This window comes from Globicephala melas, chromosome 4, assembly GCF_963455315.2.
Source record: "Globicephala melas chromosome 4, mGloMel1.2, whole genome shotgun sequence".
Lineage (NCBI taxonomy): Eukaryota > Metazoa > Chordata > Mammalia > Artiodactyla > Delphinidae > Globicephala > Globicephala melas.
Genome location: NC_083317.1, coordinates 139,431,484 through 139,449,504, shown reverse-complemented (window position 1 = coordinate 139,449,504; position 18,021 = coordinate 139,431,484). Strand labels below are relative to the sequence as shown.

General features: G+C 44.0%; 1 protein-coding gene across 1 annotated transcript in view; it reads right to left on the bottom strand.

The window, feature by feature from the left end:
- Nucleotides 1-18,021, bottom strand: part of KAT2B (lysine acetyltransferase 2B) — a 100,479-nt gene that overhangs the window by 23,075 nt on the left and 59,383 nt on the right. Inside the window, exons 6-10 of the mRNA XM_060298640.1 lie at nt 16,239-16,430; nt 10,377-10,483; nt 5,381-5,506; nt 2,777-2,913; nt 123-331 (exon numbers count right to left, since the gene is read on the bottom strand). Coding sequence (XP_060154623.1) covers nt 123-331; nt 2,777-2,913; nt 5,381-5,506; nt 10,377-10,483; nt 16,239-16,430 — 771 coding nt within the window. The remainder of the gene's footprint in view (nt 1-122; nt 332-2,776; nt 2,914-5,380; nt 5,507-10,376; nt 10,484-16,238; nt 16,431-18,021) is intronic.

Below are 18,021 nucleotides of genomic sequence, written 5' to 3'. Positions count from 1 at the left end.
AGGGTCAATCCCTGGTCGGGGAACGAAGATCGCATGTGCCATGTGGCGTGGCCAAAAAATTTTAAAAAAAAGAAAGAAAGAAGAGGGAAAAAAGGGAGAAGAAAGAGCAGAGCACAACTTACGGGTCAAAGACAAGCCGTGTGATGTACTCCTTTGGCATCCGGGGCAGCTGATGGGAAAACACATTCTGCAGCCCCACCAGCCAAATCAGTATCTTCTTGTTGGGCTTCTGGTTCAGGGAATTGCCCACTACGTGAAATTCAATCACGCCCCTGCGCTCCTCCAGCCTTGCCGCTTCGTCTCTGGCTGAGTGTGCTGACAGAAAATTGGTCTGGGATGCAGGAGACAGGAAAACATTACACAGACAGCTCTTCTCTTAAGACAGGAGGGATAGGACATAGCAATGCCTCTCTTCCGTGTTCTCATAAGACGCACATTTGTGGATTTTCAGGGTCCCAACCAACACACACACGTTATGAAAACAAAATAGGTAGGTAGAGCATCTGGAGGGACCAGAGTATTCTACGTGTACACGGAGGTTTGGTGCAGATCAGGAGTCCCCAAACTGTCTGTAAAGGGCCAGGGAGCTCATATTTTAGATCTGCAAGTCATAAGGCCTCTGTGGCAACTGGCCGACACTGTTGTAGGGCGACAGCTGCCGCAGACAACACATAAACGACTGGGTGAAGCAGAATTCCAATAAAACTTTACTTAAAAGCGGGGAAGGCAGACTGGATCTTGCCTGAGGGCTATAGTTTGCTGGCCCCTGGTTTTTAGGAACTCCATCTGGCTGAGCGTTATAGCACCCTCGGGATGACAGATCCCAGTACAGGCCCAATAGCGGCAGTCTTATTTATACTGTCAGCACCTCTTCTTGGAAGATGGTTTTCTTTGCACAGGAGTCTCCGTTGACCACGCTCAACCACAGCTCACAGCACAACCTTGTGCCAGCACTCAGTGGGGTGCAGGTCAGCGTTCAAACGACAGCTCCCCAAGGGAGAAAAGCCCATTGGCGGCACATGCTCATTTCACTGGTCTATGGCGTTGCCCAGGGGCCCAGATGCCACTGTGGTCAGTTTCAAGCTACCAACGTATTTAACAACCAGCACACAAAATTCCTGAAAATGTAACAGTTGCCTTGCGCACACCAGTACAAGTCAACTCCAGGACACTACTAAAGCCACCCAACACATCCTGAAATGTGTGACTACATCCACATTTTATAGTTGGAAAAACTGAGCTAAACTAATCCGTGAAGTTACTAAATCCCCAGGAGACAAGTACACAAAAGGTACTACAGTCATAAGTCCCCAGGTCTGGATATCTAGAAGGAAATGGAGAGAACAATTTTATAGGAAGATCTCTCTCTTAACAACATTCTGGTTCTCTGATTTATCTCACTACCGTGAAATAAACCTCTAAGGAAACATGACACATTAAAAATGGATATTTTGATCTAGCAGAGCCATAGTAAAAAAATTTTTAAAGAGGTTTTGCAAAATAATCTCCGAGCCATTTCTTCATTTTCTGGAAGCTGTCAGAAACGTCTTAAACTGCTTTGCCCCTGGAGAGGACACAATGAGACTGACAGCAGTACTTTTACCAGAATTGCTTTACTTGAATCTAATCATGGGTAAACAGACAAATGCAGGTAGAGGGACATTATGCAAAACCAGTGACCAGGACTCTGCAACAACAGTGCTGCCACAAAAGACCAAAAGAGGGCTGGGGAACTGTTCTAGAATAAAGGAGACTAAAGAGGTGAAGAGGGGAAGTCCCTGGTGGTCCGGTGGTTAAGACTCCATGCTTCCACTGCCGGGGGCACAGGTTCAATCCCTGGTCAGGGAACTAAGATCCCGGAAGCCACACAGCGTGACCAAAAAAAAAAAAAAAAAAAGAGGTGAAGAGATAAGAACTAAATGTAGTGCGTGATCCCTGACTGATCTTCCAACAACAGCAGCAAGTGTTATAATGGACAGAATTTGGATATACGGGAAATTTGGATATGGGCTGTATATTAGGCCAACGGTCTAATATAACTTTGTCTAAGCAAACTTTTCTATAAAGGGCCAGGGGACAACTATCTTAGGCTTTGCAGTCAGTCTTCCCCTATCTTAATAATTCAGATCTGCTTTTGTAGTGCAAGGCAGACACAGACAATACACTTCAATTAAACTTTATTTACAAACCAGCAAGTGGGTTGGATTTGGCCCGCAGGCTGTAGACTGCCAACCCATACATTAGATAATACTGTAACCTGGCTAAATTTGCTGGAGGTGATAACTGCATTGAGGTAATGTGAATGAACAGTCTCAGTCTTAGGAGGTACATGCAAATATAGTTAGGGGTGAAGTGTTATGACATCTGTATTGAATTCTGAAATGGTTCCTAATGCTTCACAGGAGAGAGAGCGCGACAGAGGGAAAGTAAATGAGGCATGTTAACAATTGGTGAATCTAAATAAAGAGTCTCTGGATCTTTACCATGGAGTTTTTTGCAACATTTATGAGGGTTTAAATTTTTCAAGATAAAAAGTTGAAGGAGAAATGCCTTCAGCTGCGTGAGATTGTGTTTCCCCGTGATCTGACAGTCATCAAGGGGAATCAGCTCTCCATCAGCTTTTCTTGCCTTTCCAACCCGGACCACCAGGCAAAATGCAAACCAGGGTAGCGTGACATGCTCTCTCTTGGCAATACCATCCCCATTCCCAACAGCTGGAGTGGCCCGGAGAGTAGAAGGGGTCCACCAGCTGGCTGCCTAGGTTCACCCTGCTGACCTCTGGCCCGAGCATCGCTGCAGGGTCCGTGATGGTGGACATGACCTCGTGGATTAATTCCAGTGGAATATCGCCCATCACTCGGGGTTTCTTGGCCTCCTCCAAAACATGAGAGTCGTTCATTTTCCTCTTTTCTCCTTGAAAATCAAAATAAAAGGGTAAACGATGGGTTATTTTGACCACAAAGCACATGCCAACCAATCCAACTAATTTTCTAATAACATTGACAGGTGTGGACGTCAACCCTCCATGTACCAGGGGAGGGGCACAGTGGAAGGCAGGAGAGAGAAGGGAGGAGGTCTCACAGTAACTGCCAACCGTAGATCTATTCTAAATAGTTTCTATTTTCCATGGTAATTTTTTAACTTGATATATGAGTTATTAAAGCATGTGTCTCTTCATTTGCATATTAAGGGGTGAGTCTAGTTATCACTTTGTGGTCAGAGAACATGGTCCATATGATACCAAAGGTCAAAATTTTTCAAAACTTGCTTTATGGACGAAGACTTGACCAATTATTTGTAAATTAAGTGTCTTCTTGGAAAGAATGTGCCTTTTTCCGATTTTGAGTGCTCTCTACACATATGTTAGATTAATCTTGTTGATCGTGTTTGCAGGGCTTCTGTCCTTACTGACAGTTTTGTCTGCTTGATCTATGAATGAATCAGAGATGTTTCTTCCAGACTTCAACTGTTGGTTGGTTTGAAGTGATTATTTCTCTTTGCAGTTCTGTTAATTCTCCCTCTTCATATATGTTTGCACGTATGTATGTATAGATATACGTGGTCATATGCATGTCATGTATATATGTCTATATATTTGAAATATACTCATGAATTGTTTTGGTTTTTGTTGTTGTTGTTGTTTTATTTTTGCGGTACGCGGGCCTCTCACTGTTGTGGCCTCTCCCGTTGCGGAGCACAGGCTCCGGATGCGCAGGCTCAACGGCCATGGCTCACGGGCCCAGACGCTCCGTGGCATGTGGGATCTTCCCGGACCGGGGCACGAACCCGTGTCCCCTGCATCGGCAGGCGGACTCTCAACCACTGTGCCACCAGGGAAGCCTATGAACTGTTTTATTTTCCCAGTGAATTTAATTTTTTTAATCACAAAATGACCCTCACTATCTCTCACAATGCTTTTTTGCCTTAAAATGATGCCTCACAAAGTGAGTAGGGCCACTGGCCTTTGAAGTAGGTATACTCTCAACATGTTACATGCTGGGAAAGGCCAGGCGAAGGCAAGGAGAACTCTCTCCCACCTTCCTCCTTAGATTACATGGTGGCTTTCTGTCCCTTCCACTATCATGTTTGGTTTTTCTTTCTTTCTTTCTTTTCCTTCTGTCACAATGCATTTATTTTTACAATTAAAATTTTTTCAATTTTTAGATGTTCAAATCTAATTTATTCCTCAGGTATGAATCCCACTAAGCATGTTCCATATAGCATTCCCATCAACTTTAGCTAAAAAGAAGCACAGCAATGTCAAGTATCTCGTCTATAAAAGATGCTTCTCCAAATATTATATGTTACTTACTAAACAGTTTTGGTTGAGTTCTTGTTTTCATAACTTTTTACTTGTTGTGATTGGAGGTGAGTGAGAATATTTTCAGTCATTTGACCAAGAAGCCTTCAAATTCCAAGATTCCCCAAGATTAACACTGTGAACTATTTATTTTGGGGTTGAGGCTTATACCCAATATGCCCCAAACTTGATAGACTGCTAATAGTGATGTGATAAGAAAGCATCTTAGGCTGCATCCAAGTTCACTGGCAAAGAGTTTCCAGATTAATTAGTGATGTCTCCCTTGGACGTGGGAGAGACAGTGGTGGCACCAATGCTAAATGCTTAGTACTTCATTCAAAATCCTCTTCTCTCCCCCTTTTATGTCATTTCTTGAATGTCAAACTTTGGTCATGCCCAAGATTTGTCTGAGGTCAAGCCTGTGGACAGAAATGCAACCTTCAAAACATCCTGTAACTGTGAAATGCCTTTAGGATTAAGAGATGTTTTTGCCCACACGGCAGATTACATTCAAGGCCAAATTCTTTCCCCTCCTGTATCCATGCTCTGCCATGTGATTTTGCAGTTCTTCCTATAAAAGGAGTAGGGTACATTTCCCCACCCCTTTACTCTTGAGTTTGACCATGTGATTAGCTTTAGAGGACAAAATGAGGCAGGTGTGATGGGGTACCAGTTCCGAGCTTAGGCTTCAAGAAAGTGTATTTCTTCTTGCTTTCTGCTGCTTCTGCCGCCATAATAGGGACATATTCTGCCCCAAGGGAAGGTGAAGAAACCCAATGGTCCTAGAAGGAGGATGAGAAATATGCAAGCCCAGCCTGAAGGAGACTAGCTGGGATTAGCCACCTCCCAGGCAACACACAAGATGAGTGAGCTATGATAATAAAAGATTACAGTTTTAAGACTCTGAATTTTGAGTGGGTTTGTTACACAGCAATAACTAACCAATACAGCTCAAATTGAGTTCCAACCACTGAGATCCTGGACATGTACAATCTGTTCGAAGTCTACCTTTGGCACTCCTCAGATAATAAAGCTTCTAGGGCAAATCACAGTCCTCTATGATGCCCTCAAAGAGCTTACCTGGGTTTGCCTCAAGCCCCGAAGCACCTTTACAGGAAGGACTGTTGCTCCCTCCATTCTGTTGCTCAAGGGAAGCTGAGTTTGAATTGAAGGTAACTGTCCCGGCCACAGGAGGTGGATTGATAACTGCCCCCAGGAAAAGGAAAAGAAGGTATTAAATGACTTCTTTCTTAGGCAATAAGGAACCAAGTGCACATGACACCATCCCATTCCTGCCCATCACCCCAAAGAAGTCATCTTTAAAATAAAAACTATGGGACCAATGTGAGCATGATAAGAAAGACAGGGTTGGATTATAACCCATTGGATAGAATAAAGATATCCGAGTCCAAATTGATAAAATCATAAATAAATATGTGGGGAGAAGGTGAAACTCTTCGTACAGGAGAATGCCAACAAATAAGAAGGGAATGATGGAAGTTGGCAGGGGCTGGGGGAAGCAGCCAGTATATAATAATTGATACAGGGAAGAATCATCTGTACAGTCTAAACCCTGTGAATATAATTTTTTTAATATTTATTTTTGGCTGCACTGGGTCTTCGTTGCTGCACTCGGACTTTCTCTAGTTGTCGCAAGTGGGAGCTACTCTTTGTTGCAGTGCATGGGCTTCTCATTGCGGTGGCTTCTCTTGTTGTGCAGCACGGGCTCTAGGTGCGCGGGCTTCAGTAGTTGTGGCACGTGGGCTCAGTAGTTGTGGCTTGCGGGCTCCAGAGCGCAGGCTCAGTAGTTGTGGCTCACGGGCTTAGTTGCTCCACGGCATGTGGGATCTTCCCCGACCAGGGCTCAAACCCGCGTCCCCTGCATTGGCAGGCGGATTCTTAACCACTGCACCAGCAGGGAAGTCCCAATGAATAGAATTTTGATAAAGACAGGATAGTCTCAAAGTATCTCCCCACAAAAGTACTTTTGTTCTTTTTATTACAAAAGGAGAAATGGTAACACTGCAGTGGAGAAACCTCCTAGAGCCCACCCTAAGCCAGTGATCAAACTGCACACCAGCAATAATGGGAGAGGCCAACGTTACGTGCCTCCCGATGTGACACAGAAATTGCCATACACCACATCACTGAGATGAGGGGCGAAATGGAAAATAGCACATAGATTAGATAATAATATTGCATCAAGGTTAAAATCCCTTACTCTGATAACTATACTGCGGTTAAATAAGAAAACGTCCTTGCTCTTAAGAGATACCCACTGAAGTCAGTAAAGGGGCATGACGTCTGCAACTTTCAAATAGTTTAGAAGACAAAAAACATACATATACGCACACATATTTATGGAGCGAGGCAGAGACAGAGAAATAGGAGAAATGATGAAGCAAGTATGGCAAATGTTAACAATTAAACAAAGAACATAACAGCACACAGGACTGCTTTGTCCTAGTTTCGTAACTTTTCTGCAAGTTCGAGAGTATTTCCAAACAAAACCTTTTTGTTTTGCCTTTTTTCAAAAAGGCCTTCATAGGAAGTAGGACGTTGTGTGCTAGTGTGATTGCTGATCCGTAGCTGATGAGGTGAGACTGATGAGGGACACGGACATTCTCAGTGCAGACAGATGCCCAGAGAGCACATTCATCTTGGTGTCAAGGCAGCCACAGTGTGGTCTACGGGGGACTTTCCCCGTAGCCAAGAGAGTGATGGAGTAAGTAAACCAAGCCACGGAGAGACATGGACCCATAGCGATCCTAACTGAACAGCAGTTGGTATGTAAAGAATCAGAATATACTGATTCCCAATGTTGTGTTGGTTTCAGGCGTACAGCAAAGTGAATCAGTTATACATCTACATATACCCACTCTTTTTTAGATCCTTTTCCCATATAGGTCATTACAATAAAAAAATTTTTTAAATAAAAATAAATAAAACATAGGTGAGGAAACCATCACCCCCAGAAGAAAAAGAAAAAAACGGGGGATCAGAATATACTAAAGCACCAGGCTGTATGGCTTTCCTCCCAGCACACAAGGCTTCTGAATTTCTAAGTACCCTGGAGCGATTCTACACAAAGGGGAAGCTCTGGTGATTCCGAAGACATCTGAGTACCTTGCAAAAGTTCAGAGCCATCATTATGAATGTCATTTATCACAGTTGCATAGATGTGCAGACATGCCAATTAAGTAGGTGATTACACTTTCCTCTTCCCCCAGAGAACACACTGCAATTACAGCTGAACAGGAGAAGACAGCCTGCTTCCGACGGCGGCAGGTAATACTGACAAACCAGCTGAACTGGGTGACAATCTGAGACACAGAGATGAATCTGAAATCCCCAGAGGGTCAGAGACGTCCCGCCTTCTCCATCTTGTGTGATGACAGACAACACAATGGAAGTGGGACAGACTGGGAGGCATCTTGAGCAGGTGAGGGTCAAGGGAAGTCTTCACCCAGAGAGGAATCCTCTCCAGAAGTCCCTCCAGAAAAGAACTAAGATGACCCTGACAAATAGCTCTGGTGTCCCCGGCCCAGGTTCTTCACTCATTCCTTCCACATGCGCTCGCCTGCACATTTGCAAAGCACACTGGGGCCGTGCAGAGCAGCAGTCAGAGCTCTGGCTCTTGACACAGGGCAAGAGACAGGAATTAGACTCAGTGTGAAGCCCAGTCCCGTCACTCACGAGCTCTGCCTTTGGGCAACTGGTTGCTCCTCTCTGAGCTCTCACTTCTCATCCACATAAAGGGGATAATCACACCAACTTCTCATGGTCTGTGCTAAGGCTCAAAGACAGGAAGCAAACCTCAGGGCGAGCACTTACTGGAAGTATCAGCTATTCTCGTGGCAAAACTGGGTCTCTGACCATGCAGCAGTCACACTCATAGGAGACAGAGATGTACAGAGAAAAGGGGGCGAGGGTAGCATGAGGTGAGTGCTGTGTGACTCAGACTGCTGCACATCAGGTCACCTGAGGAGTTTTTAAAGTCTCGATGTCCAGGCCACGTCCTTGGCCACGTCCAGGCCATGCCCTTGGCCAGTTACATCACACCCTCTTGGGACGGGCCTCAGAGATCAGTAGTATTTTTTTTTTCCTTAAAATAAATCATTTTGTTTTATTTATAGCTATTCTCAGTATCTAAACCAGTGCCATAAATACTGTAGAAAATCAGGAGATAATTGTGGGAAAGAAGGAAATTATTTTCAAACATACAGAAGCATCTACTGGCAAAAACGGATAGAAGCAATTCTTAACTATTTATTGAAACAAGAACCTCTATATGGCATATTTTACTGAGTCACTAAGAGTCAGGCTATAAATTTAGGTGGTTTCTAAACTTTTTTTTTAATTCTTCTAAATTTTTAATATATTTTCTTCCCTTCCTTGACAGCATCCCAAATTAATAAAGTTCTATAATTAATCATACCACAAATAAATAACACTATTCGAAACCAGTAGTATTTTACATCACATGGGTGATGCCACGGTGCTGCCAAGTTAAACAACCGGCGATAGGATGTTATCAAGCTTCCACGAACATTCAGAAGAAAGGAGATCCAGCCCTTACTGGAAGGCATGGGGAGAATCAGGAAAGAGTTTGTGGGAGAGATGCCATTTGAAAGTTAGGTAAGATAAAGACAGAGACAAAGTGAACAACATGGGGACAGAGAGAGAAATACAGAACACATGCCCAGGTGCTACACAGAGCACGTCCAGGAAATGCTGACACTCAGGTCTGGAGTTCTGTCCATGCACAGAAAAGCCCCAGAGCGCTACAGGTTTTGAACCAGAGAAACATGAAATTATATTCTATGACCTAAGGTGAAAAAACAGCACAAAAGATGTTTCTGGTAACAAGACGCCAAGCAAAGATGGTTTGATCCAAACCAAAATACCTCATTCCCTAAGTACTCTGCTTGGAAGGATTTAATTATATGCATCCAAACTTGGGGTCTAGATGAAAAAAAAGTTTTAATCACCTTCTCAAATGCAGTATGCTGAGTGAAAGAAGCCAGTCAGAACGCTAGGATTCCACTCATACGGCATTCTAGAAAAGGCAAAACTACAGGGACAAAAAACAAATCAGTGGTTGCCGAAGCTGGGGGTTAGAGCACTGAATGGACTACAGAAGGGGTACAAGGGAATTTTCTGGGGTGACGCAGTTGTCCTATATATTTTTTTTTCTATATTCTGATGGTAGTGGTAGTTACACAACTAACTACGTGTGTTTGCCAACATTCACAGAACGACATACTAAAAAGGTTGCCTTTCACTGTATGTATTCAATTTAAAAAATTGGGGGGTGGGGGAAAGGCGAGAATAAAATTACCCTTTGCTGGAGGCAATACTTAAGAGCCCCCGTGTGACGCATTGAACTAGATCTACTAAAAACTCGACATCAAAATTCTGCATTCTATCTTTCCCCAAGGCCACATACAAATTACTGCTTTGGCATCTCTTGCCAAACTTCTCCAAATTTTCCGAGCATCCAAGGCAGGAATTCAGACCCTCTTTCTAGGGACAGTGTGACTCCAGAAGTTACACATCTTCCTTCCTCACAAAATGCTCGCTGAGGCCACTGGCTGACCCGAGGCAATGCCAGCTGACGCCCTGACCCCACTTCACGTCCTGAGACTCACTATCCTACCATTATCCATGAGAGCAACTTGATGCCCAAACCAGACCCCACAGATTCAGAAACCAGATGGAGACATGATTCCTGGGCATATGTGGCCATTGACCGAGACTGTAAGCGTCTTCAAAAAGATCCAGCATGACTGCAGACCTGAGCCGCCTGGGCTTAAACCTCCCGTACAGCTGTGGGGCGCGGGCTGAGCAAACTCCCACAGCAGGCACAGCAGCTGTTGTTATTTTAACTGTTTGGTTTGCACCTGCTCTCCTCACCAACAGAGATGTAGATGCAAGGTTTGCCAGAGCTTTTACTTTTTTTTTGCTGGTGCTAGTCTTCAATTCTTGATGAAAAACACAAATAAATGCAGAGTGAACTGTAACGAACACTTCCTGGTTGTTTTTTGATTTATGCAAAAAAAAATTTTTTTTTTACCTGTTTGGATTCCTAGCTGGCTGGTTCTGGAAGAAGCTGAGAGAAAATCCTGATCCCAGATGGGAGAGTTTTGACTATAAACTTCTTCTTCTAACATGGACAGAAACCTAGGCACAAGAGTAAAGGCAAGCATGAGGTCAAAACTAATGCATTACTAGAGGGACAAAAGCCCTGACCACCCACGGCAATCACATGAACACCAGCATCCCATCTTCAATTTAGAAATATGCTAGTCAAGGGGCTTCCCTGGTGGCGCAGTGGTTGAGAGTCCGCCTGCCAATGCAGGGGACACGGGTTCGTGCCCCGGTCCGGGAGGATCCCACATGCCGCGGAGCGGCTGGGCCCGTGAGCCATGGCCACTGAGCCTGCGCGTCCGGAGCCTGTGCTCCGCAACAGGAGAGGCCACAACAGTGAAAGGCCTGTGTACCGCAAAAAAAAAAAAAAAAAAAAAGAAATATGCTAGTCAATTATGACTCAAGTGATGATTTAGTTGGGCAGCCCTGGTATATTCTAATAACAGAATGCATTTCTACAGATGTATTCTCTTTGGGCTCTGCATAGATAGATACGAGCTAGACTACACAGAGTATTACATCAGTAGAAATGGATTGCACCCAGTCCCCCTCAGGGAATCTCGGAACCAGATTCCAGTCCTCCACAGAGCGGTCACTGTCACCGTCATTTCCATCACAAAAGCCGCTATAGTATTTATGGAATCCTTGCCATGTGCCTGCACTGTCCTAAGAACTTCTTTTTTTTTTTTTAATTAATCTTTATCAGAGTATAGTTGCTTTACAATGTTATGTTAGTTTCTACTGTACAGCAAAATGAATCAGCTATACATATACATATATCCCCTCTTTTTTGGATTTCCTTCCCATTTAGGTCACCACAGTGCATTAAGTAGAGTTCCCTGTGCTACACAGTATGTTCCCATTAGTTACCTATTTTATACATAATATCAATAGTGTATATGTGTCAATCCCAATCTCCCAATTCCTCCCACCAGCCCCCTTTTTCCCCCTTGGTATCCATACATTTGTTCTCTACTTCTGTGTCTCTATTTCTACTTTGCAAATAAGATCATCTATACCATTTTTCTAGATTCCATATATATGTGTTAATATACAGTATTTTGTTTTTCTCTTTCTGACTTACTTCACTCAGTATGACACTCTGTAGGTCCATCCATGACTCTACAAATGACCCAATTTCATTCCTTTTTATGGCTGAGTAATATTCCATTGGATATATGTACCACATCTCCTTTATCCATTCCTCTGTTGATGGACATTTAGGTTGCTTCCATGTCCTGGCTATTGTAAACAGTACTGCTATGAACATTGGGGTGCATGTGTCTTTTTGAATTATGGTTTTCCCTGGGTAAGAACTTCTTATTGAATCTTCACATCAACCCAGTGAGTTACGTATTTTATTTTTATTTATCACACACATACATAGCTCTTACTATAGGATAGACACTGCTCTAAGTAGTTGGTGTATATTAACTCATTTGATCTTCCTAACAACCTATGAGATAGGATCCATTATTGTACCCATTTTACAGATGGAAAAACTTAGGGCACAGAGAGGCTCAATAACTGGTACAAAGTCCCACAACCAGTAGATTGCAGGGCCAAGATCAGAACGTGTGATTAATTACTACGTCGTGTTATAAACAAACAGATCTCAAGTTTTGGGGGCCCACAGAAATCACCCGAATACCTCGGCAAGAGTACAGATACCCAAACCCCACCTAAGCTTACTGAATCGGAGTCTGGGAGAATGGTCTGAGCAACTGATTTTTGATAAGTACCTTGGACAGTTCTTATGTGCCCCAAAATAGAAGAACTATGATTAAAATACCAACACAAATCTATACTCCTAGTCCTGGAATGTCTTCCTGAAAGCCTCTTTTTAAGGTACATTAATTCTCATGGAGGGGTACAGAATAATGGCTAAGAGCTTGGGTTCTAAAATCCAATTACCAAACTCACCACTTATTATTTGTGTGAGCTTGGAACAAGTTCTTAACTTTCCTCTTCCTTGGTTCCACTTTTATAAAATGGAAATATCAACAGTAACTCCTGCAGAAGATGGTAGTGAGGAGTACACTAATGTCATGCTTCAAATGGTGATGACCCCTTAGGAAGTGCTCATTCATTCACTCAACAAACACTGAATGCCCACCACATGCCAGGTGCTGTGCCAGGTGCTGGAGGGTAGAGGGAACACAACCTCGTCTTGCCCTCAAGAAGTTTACACTGCAATGATGTAATAAAGTTTAGCTAGTATATACGTCTACTATCCTGTCTCTGAAATTCTGAAACCCAAAAGCCCTTAAAAAAAGTATTTTCCCTAATCCATTTGGCAACAAAACATACGTAAGACTACTTACAGTCTTTATAAATGGATTTGCTTTGGGGGACCTGCCCCCACCCCTAAAGCTATGATAATGTATAGCCCATGTGTTATGTTACCTTTATAAAGGTGTCAAGTTACCTTAAAACTTGAACTGAGAAACAGACCAAGTATGGACAACTGATCAAGGACCTACATTAACATCATCATCATCATCATCATCACAATTACTGAAAGTGCCACTAGTCTTCTCATTAATCAAATCCGGCAAGACTTCAGAAGGTCTCGGGGTGGGAGAGGTTGCGTTTTTGGAAGTGAAGACAGGTGGGGAAAGGTCCTGAGGGTCTTCTGACTTGCTGTTCATACTCAGAAGATTTAAGAATAAGGTACCATTTGCGTGAACATCTACCTGCACTCAGTTGTGTAATTCATGGTTTACAGAAACGACATGAGTCGCCTTTTGCCAAGCAAGCCACCATTAACTTATTCTTTAAAACACTTTAGTATGTTTCTTATCTAACACAGAAAGACTGACAGCAACAGGAGGTAAAATCCTTACTAAGGTCACATTCTGATCTTGCTGACAAGACGGAAGGTTCTCGATGCATTTCCCCCTTGTGCTAAGCAGACCCTGCCTTCACCTCACACAGCCCTCAAGATTTCCCCAACTGCCCTTTATCACAGAAGTAAATTTCCTTTCCTTTTCCAGGCTCCTTCTTTATCAGTAATTATATAATGGGAACACTTCACAAAGCCCTAAAGAGACTCACCAAAGAAGAATGTCATTAATAATTTAGGAAAATAATCATGTGTGTGTTATATTCTATATATATATATATATATATATATATACACACATATATTTAGTTATTTCAATAAAATAAAGAACAGGCTCATCTAATGCTATGAGAAAATGCTTGTTTTATATACAGAGGATACAAAATTATATGTAGAATAAAAGAACGCAGTACACGGAGGAAAAAACTGAAATATCTAAAAGCACAAAAAGCATATCACAGTGGTAGGGTTATAGTGGTCTTTTGCTTCTTTGTTCCCTGTGCACCAAATTTTCATCAACATGTCCATTTATCACTTTTAGAATGAAATGCAGATACTAAAGTTTTTAAAAACAACCGTGTAAATAGGTGGATGGGGGTGGCATCGGGGAAAGGCACACGTTAAAGCCAAGCAGAAGAAGCGGCAACATACGAAGAGCAGGAAGATAAGGATGTAAGCTCTGAAGATGCATCTGAGAAGCACGGCGATCTCACCAGGTGTGAGAAGCAGTCTGCAGCCCTCCCCTTGAGCTGGTGCCCAAGATGCAAATGGCACCTCCGGCTTCAGTATGAGATTCTGCCGCCAAATCTGCAGGTATAAATCCCTAACAGCCTCAAATGTTGTCAGATTCAATGAAAAGGGATTTAAAAGGAGAAGTGGGTGGTAGTTTTACCCTACCATTAGTAACAGAGATAAAAAGAAAGCAACACTGATTTTTCAGCTGAACAGCATAAGCATGCCAGAACTATGGGCTGAATGAACATAACACTATAATTAGCAAATACCTGCAAGAAGCAAACTGAGTTTGCTATGGGGGAAAAAAATTGCTACTATGCAAGGTAATTAAAATTTCTCTTTAAGCACCACAAAAGGTGTGAGGGGGGAGGGGAGAGGGGTCCTCTTTGTCCCTTGGCTTAGAGACAGAACGACTACTATAATCTGAACACATGAAATGCTACTTATGTGGCAAATGTAATAGAGCAATAAGAAAACTGCTTTAATCTCTATGGAAAGAAGCTTAGAACAGTTAAAAGGCAGCCACTGAAATACATGAGCTTGCCCAGAGTTCATTACCCATTGAGGGGCAACATTCAAACTGCAGTTTAAGTGCTTCTGAACCTTCCTCCCTGGAGGATACCAAAGGGTCCATGTCCTGCCTCAGTCTCGTGTGCTGGTTGCCTTCAGGAAATACTGAAAATCACGTGGCTAGGACTTATGTTCAAATATTGGACGTTCAGCTAAAGCTCATTAGAATTATCCTCAAAAAGATTGTTCAGTCCATTTTCATCAGAAAACCATTTTTGTTATTGTTTGTTTTGGGCCTCACTTATTTTTTTTTTTTGGCCGTACACGGGCCTCTCACTGTTGTGTCCTCTCCCGTTGCGGAGCACAGGCTCCGGACGCGCAGGCTCAGCGGCCATGGCTCACGGGCCCCACCGCTCCGCGGCATGTGGGATCTTCCCGGACTGGGGCACGAACCCGTGGCCCCTGCATCGGCAGGCGGACTCTCAACCACTGCGCCACCAGGGAAGCCCTGGGCCTCACTTATTTTTAAAACTTAAAACTATCATCTTTCCTGAGATACAAATTGGGTAAACCAGAAATAGTAATAATAAAAAAAATCCAGTTTCTCAGATAAAACAGGATTTCATCAATCTTTGCTCAAAGACTATAATGGCTCCTCTCTGAAACTCTGCTGTCTCGCAGTTCTCCATGGCAGAACTCTATCAGACCTAGAATGCCTTTTCAAATGATACCTTCTACCCCTGCAGACCGGTGCTTCCAGGCAGAATGAACTGCCTCCTTCCTGTCTTGCTGTCACTGCTCCATGACAAGCCATCACCTGCACCCCCAGCCTCTCACCAGCACCCAGCCTCTTAGCTTAAATTCTGGGTTCTTCGCACTGAAAATTCATTTCCAAGGCCAATGGTGTGGCACTGCAACTTCCTATCCCTTTGACACGTTGTGTGTATTTGAAAAACATTTAAATGATTATTCACATGTTGGAGTTCTGGCAGGTGTGAGAAGCAAAGGTGCACAAGAGCATGCACATTCCACAAGAAACTGAGTACACAGGAACAAGGATCATTCTGAAGGAGGCCTCTCTATTCCCGGCCGGCCCCGCTCTGGGGGTCTAGTTCACTCTAGCTGAGATGGGACTGATCCGCCAATCTTAGCAAGGGCTGGATGGGACTTCCCTGGAGGTCTAGTGGTTAAGACTCCGTGCTTCCAACGCAAGGGGCGCGGGTTCAATCCCTGGTCGGGGAACTAAGATCCCACATGCCGCATGGTGGGCCAAAAAATTAAAAAAAGGAAATGGCTGGAGACGTGGGACGGAAGAAACAGCCACCTGACTTCTCCTGCACCACTTCTGGGAAGATGGAAATGGCTTCTGCACCACCTTTCCCACCCCCCACTAGCATCCTGGCAGCTGAATATACAAAACAAAGCATTCCCCCCCCAACCACCCCCACCCCCACCCCCCACCCCCACCCCCCAGCCCCATGAGACTCAGGTGGAATGAGGCGAGGCTAAGGGACCAGTCGTACAGAGTCAAGCTCATCTCAGATGGGCTGGAAAGTACCCATGGAGGCTCCCAGAGGGAGCTGAGAAAGATGGGGTCCCTCTTTCCTACCCCTCCTGATTTGTCACTGAGGCAGGCTTTGCTGTGTATCCATCAGTCTTAAGCCCTTGCATCAAAGACCCACAAGAGCACTCCCTTACTTTGGGAAATGGGTGAGGATTAGAGTCCGTTTCTCCAGTGGCAGTTTGTCTTTTTCCTGCCTCGCCTGTTCCAGGAGCTGTCGTCTCATCACGGTGAAGACAGAGCGGAGCAAGGTTCTCCCGAACACCTGGGCAGTCTCGTACCGAGGCAGACTGTCACAGAACTGGGGCACGTTGCAGTAACACAGCCACCTGCAACCAGAGGAGAGCACACCATCAGTATCCCTTAAGCCCCAGACCATGTGGAACACCCAAGGACGGCTACTCTGTATCATCAACCTCAGCAGGAGAAGCCAGGTCTGCAGTGACGAGCAGAAGTATCACCACCAGCTAGTAAAACGTGGGAATTCGGTGAGCTCACCCTGCCATAGCCACGTGGGTCCAATTCTACTAGAATCATTCCATTCTGCAGCGTCCTTTAAATAGGAGGAGGAATGAAAGGGGAAACCGAGGAAGTCCCTTTTGCAGAAGAATCAGAACTCCCCCATCTAATCCTCTAAGTAAAATTTAAGGCTTCTTTAAAATGCCTACGCAGCATTCACATACCTCCACAGCTTTGGTGGGAAGATAAAGATCTTCAAGACTGTTCAAAACTCAGTCAAAACGCAGGAAGTAATGAGCTTCCACCATCTGTTGCTTAGGTACGTTTTCAATGACTCAGACTCAAAGTCAAAAATGCATTTCAGCGTTGCACAGGGCTGGAGGAGTTCCCAGAGGGAAACCAGGGCTTTCCTGACACCTGATCACAGTTCTGGGGCGCACGGGCTATGCAGAGCATATGATTTAGAAAGCTCGTTGAGCCAAGAGAAGCTAAAACATGAGCGTCCACCCACAATGGACCCACCTTCTCCAGGGTCACCCGGAGATGCAAGCCCTGAAATTCCCAGCAACATGGGCACACAGTGGGGCGCAGAGGGCAGCAGAGACCAGGGTCAAGGGTCGAGGCTTCACTGCCCAGGTCCCGCTCCTTGGTAGCAGACCCAAACATCCTCTTCCAGGACAGGACTGCTTTCCCCAAATAAAACCCTCTCCTCCCTGTGTGCCTTCCTGATCTTGTTTAAGACGGGGGGCCGTGCTCCAATGCACCCAAACTGCTGAAGGACACCCCAATGAACTGTCAGCCCCTCAATAAAGAGTGGAACAATATTCACTTACTCATGCTTCTTGACTTATTTTTTATCTTATTCTGTATTACTTCTTAGTTCTCCTGTGTATGGGGTGGGACTGTTTCATATTTGGGGAAGAAACCTTTCATTAGTGTTAGTTCATCTACCTAGATTCAAAATTAACCTTAAAACCCTGCTACTATTTCTGTTCTCCTCTCAACCTTTCTGTCCTAATAATTCACACCCAAATGTCATTTTATGACACAATACCCAGATGGGCATCTTAAGGGCTGCACTGGATCTTGTCAAGTCGGGAACAGCGACCTTGGGAGCAGAAGGAGCTAGGAGGTTAATTGATTTTGTAATCCATAAGGCACTTCACATAGAAATTCATCACCTTCGAAGCCAATCTTTGCTGGAAGTTAGCCTGTGGCCACTAAATGAAGTTAAAATATTTGGAGTTGAAGGGAGGCCAGCTCCCAGGGAACTAATTATGAAACTACAAATGTAATCACAAACCATAATCATCAGTTCAATTTCATGAGACTTAGGCTATCATAAGATTGTTTGTAAATGTTAATAATATTAGAAGTATGTCCAATCTGCTGCAATGGAAGATATATAAGGATGTAAGGATTTAGACCAGTACTGTCCAGTAAAGCCTCTATGATGATGAG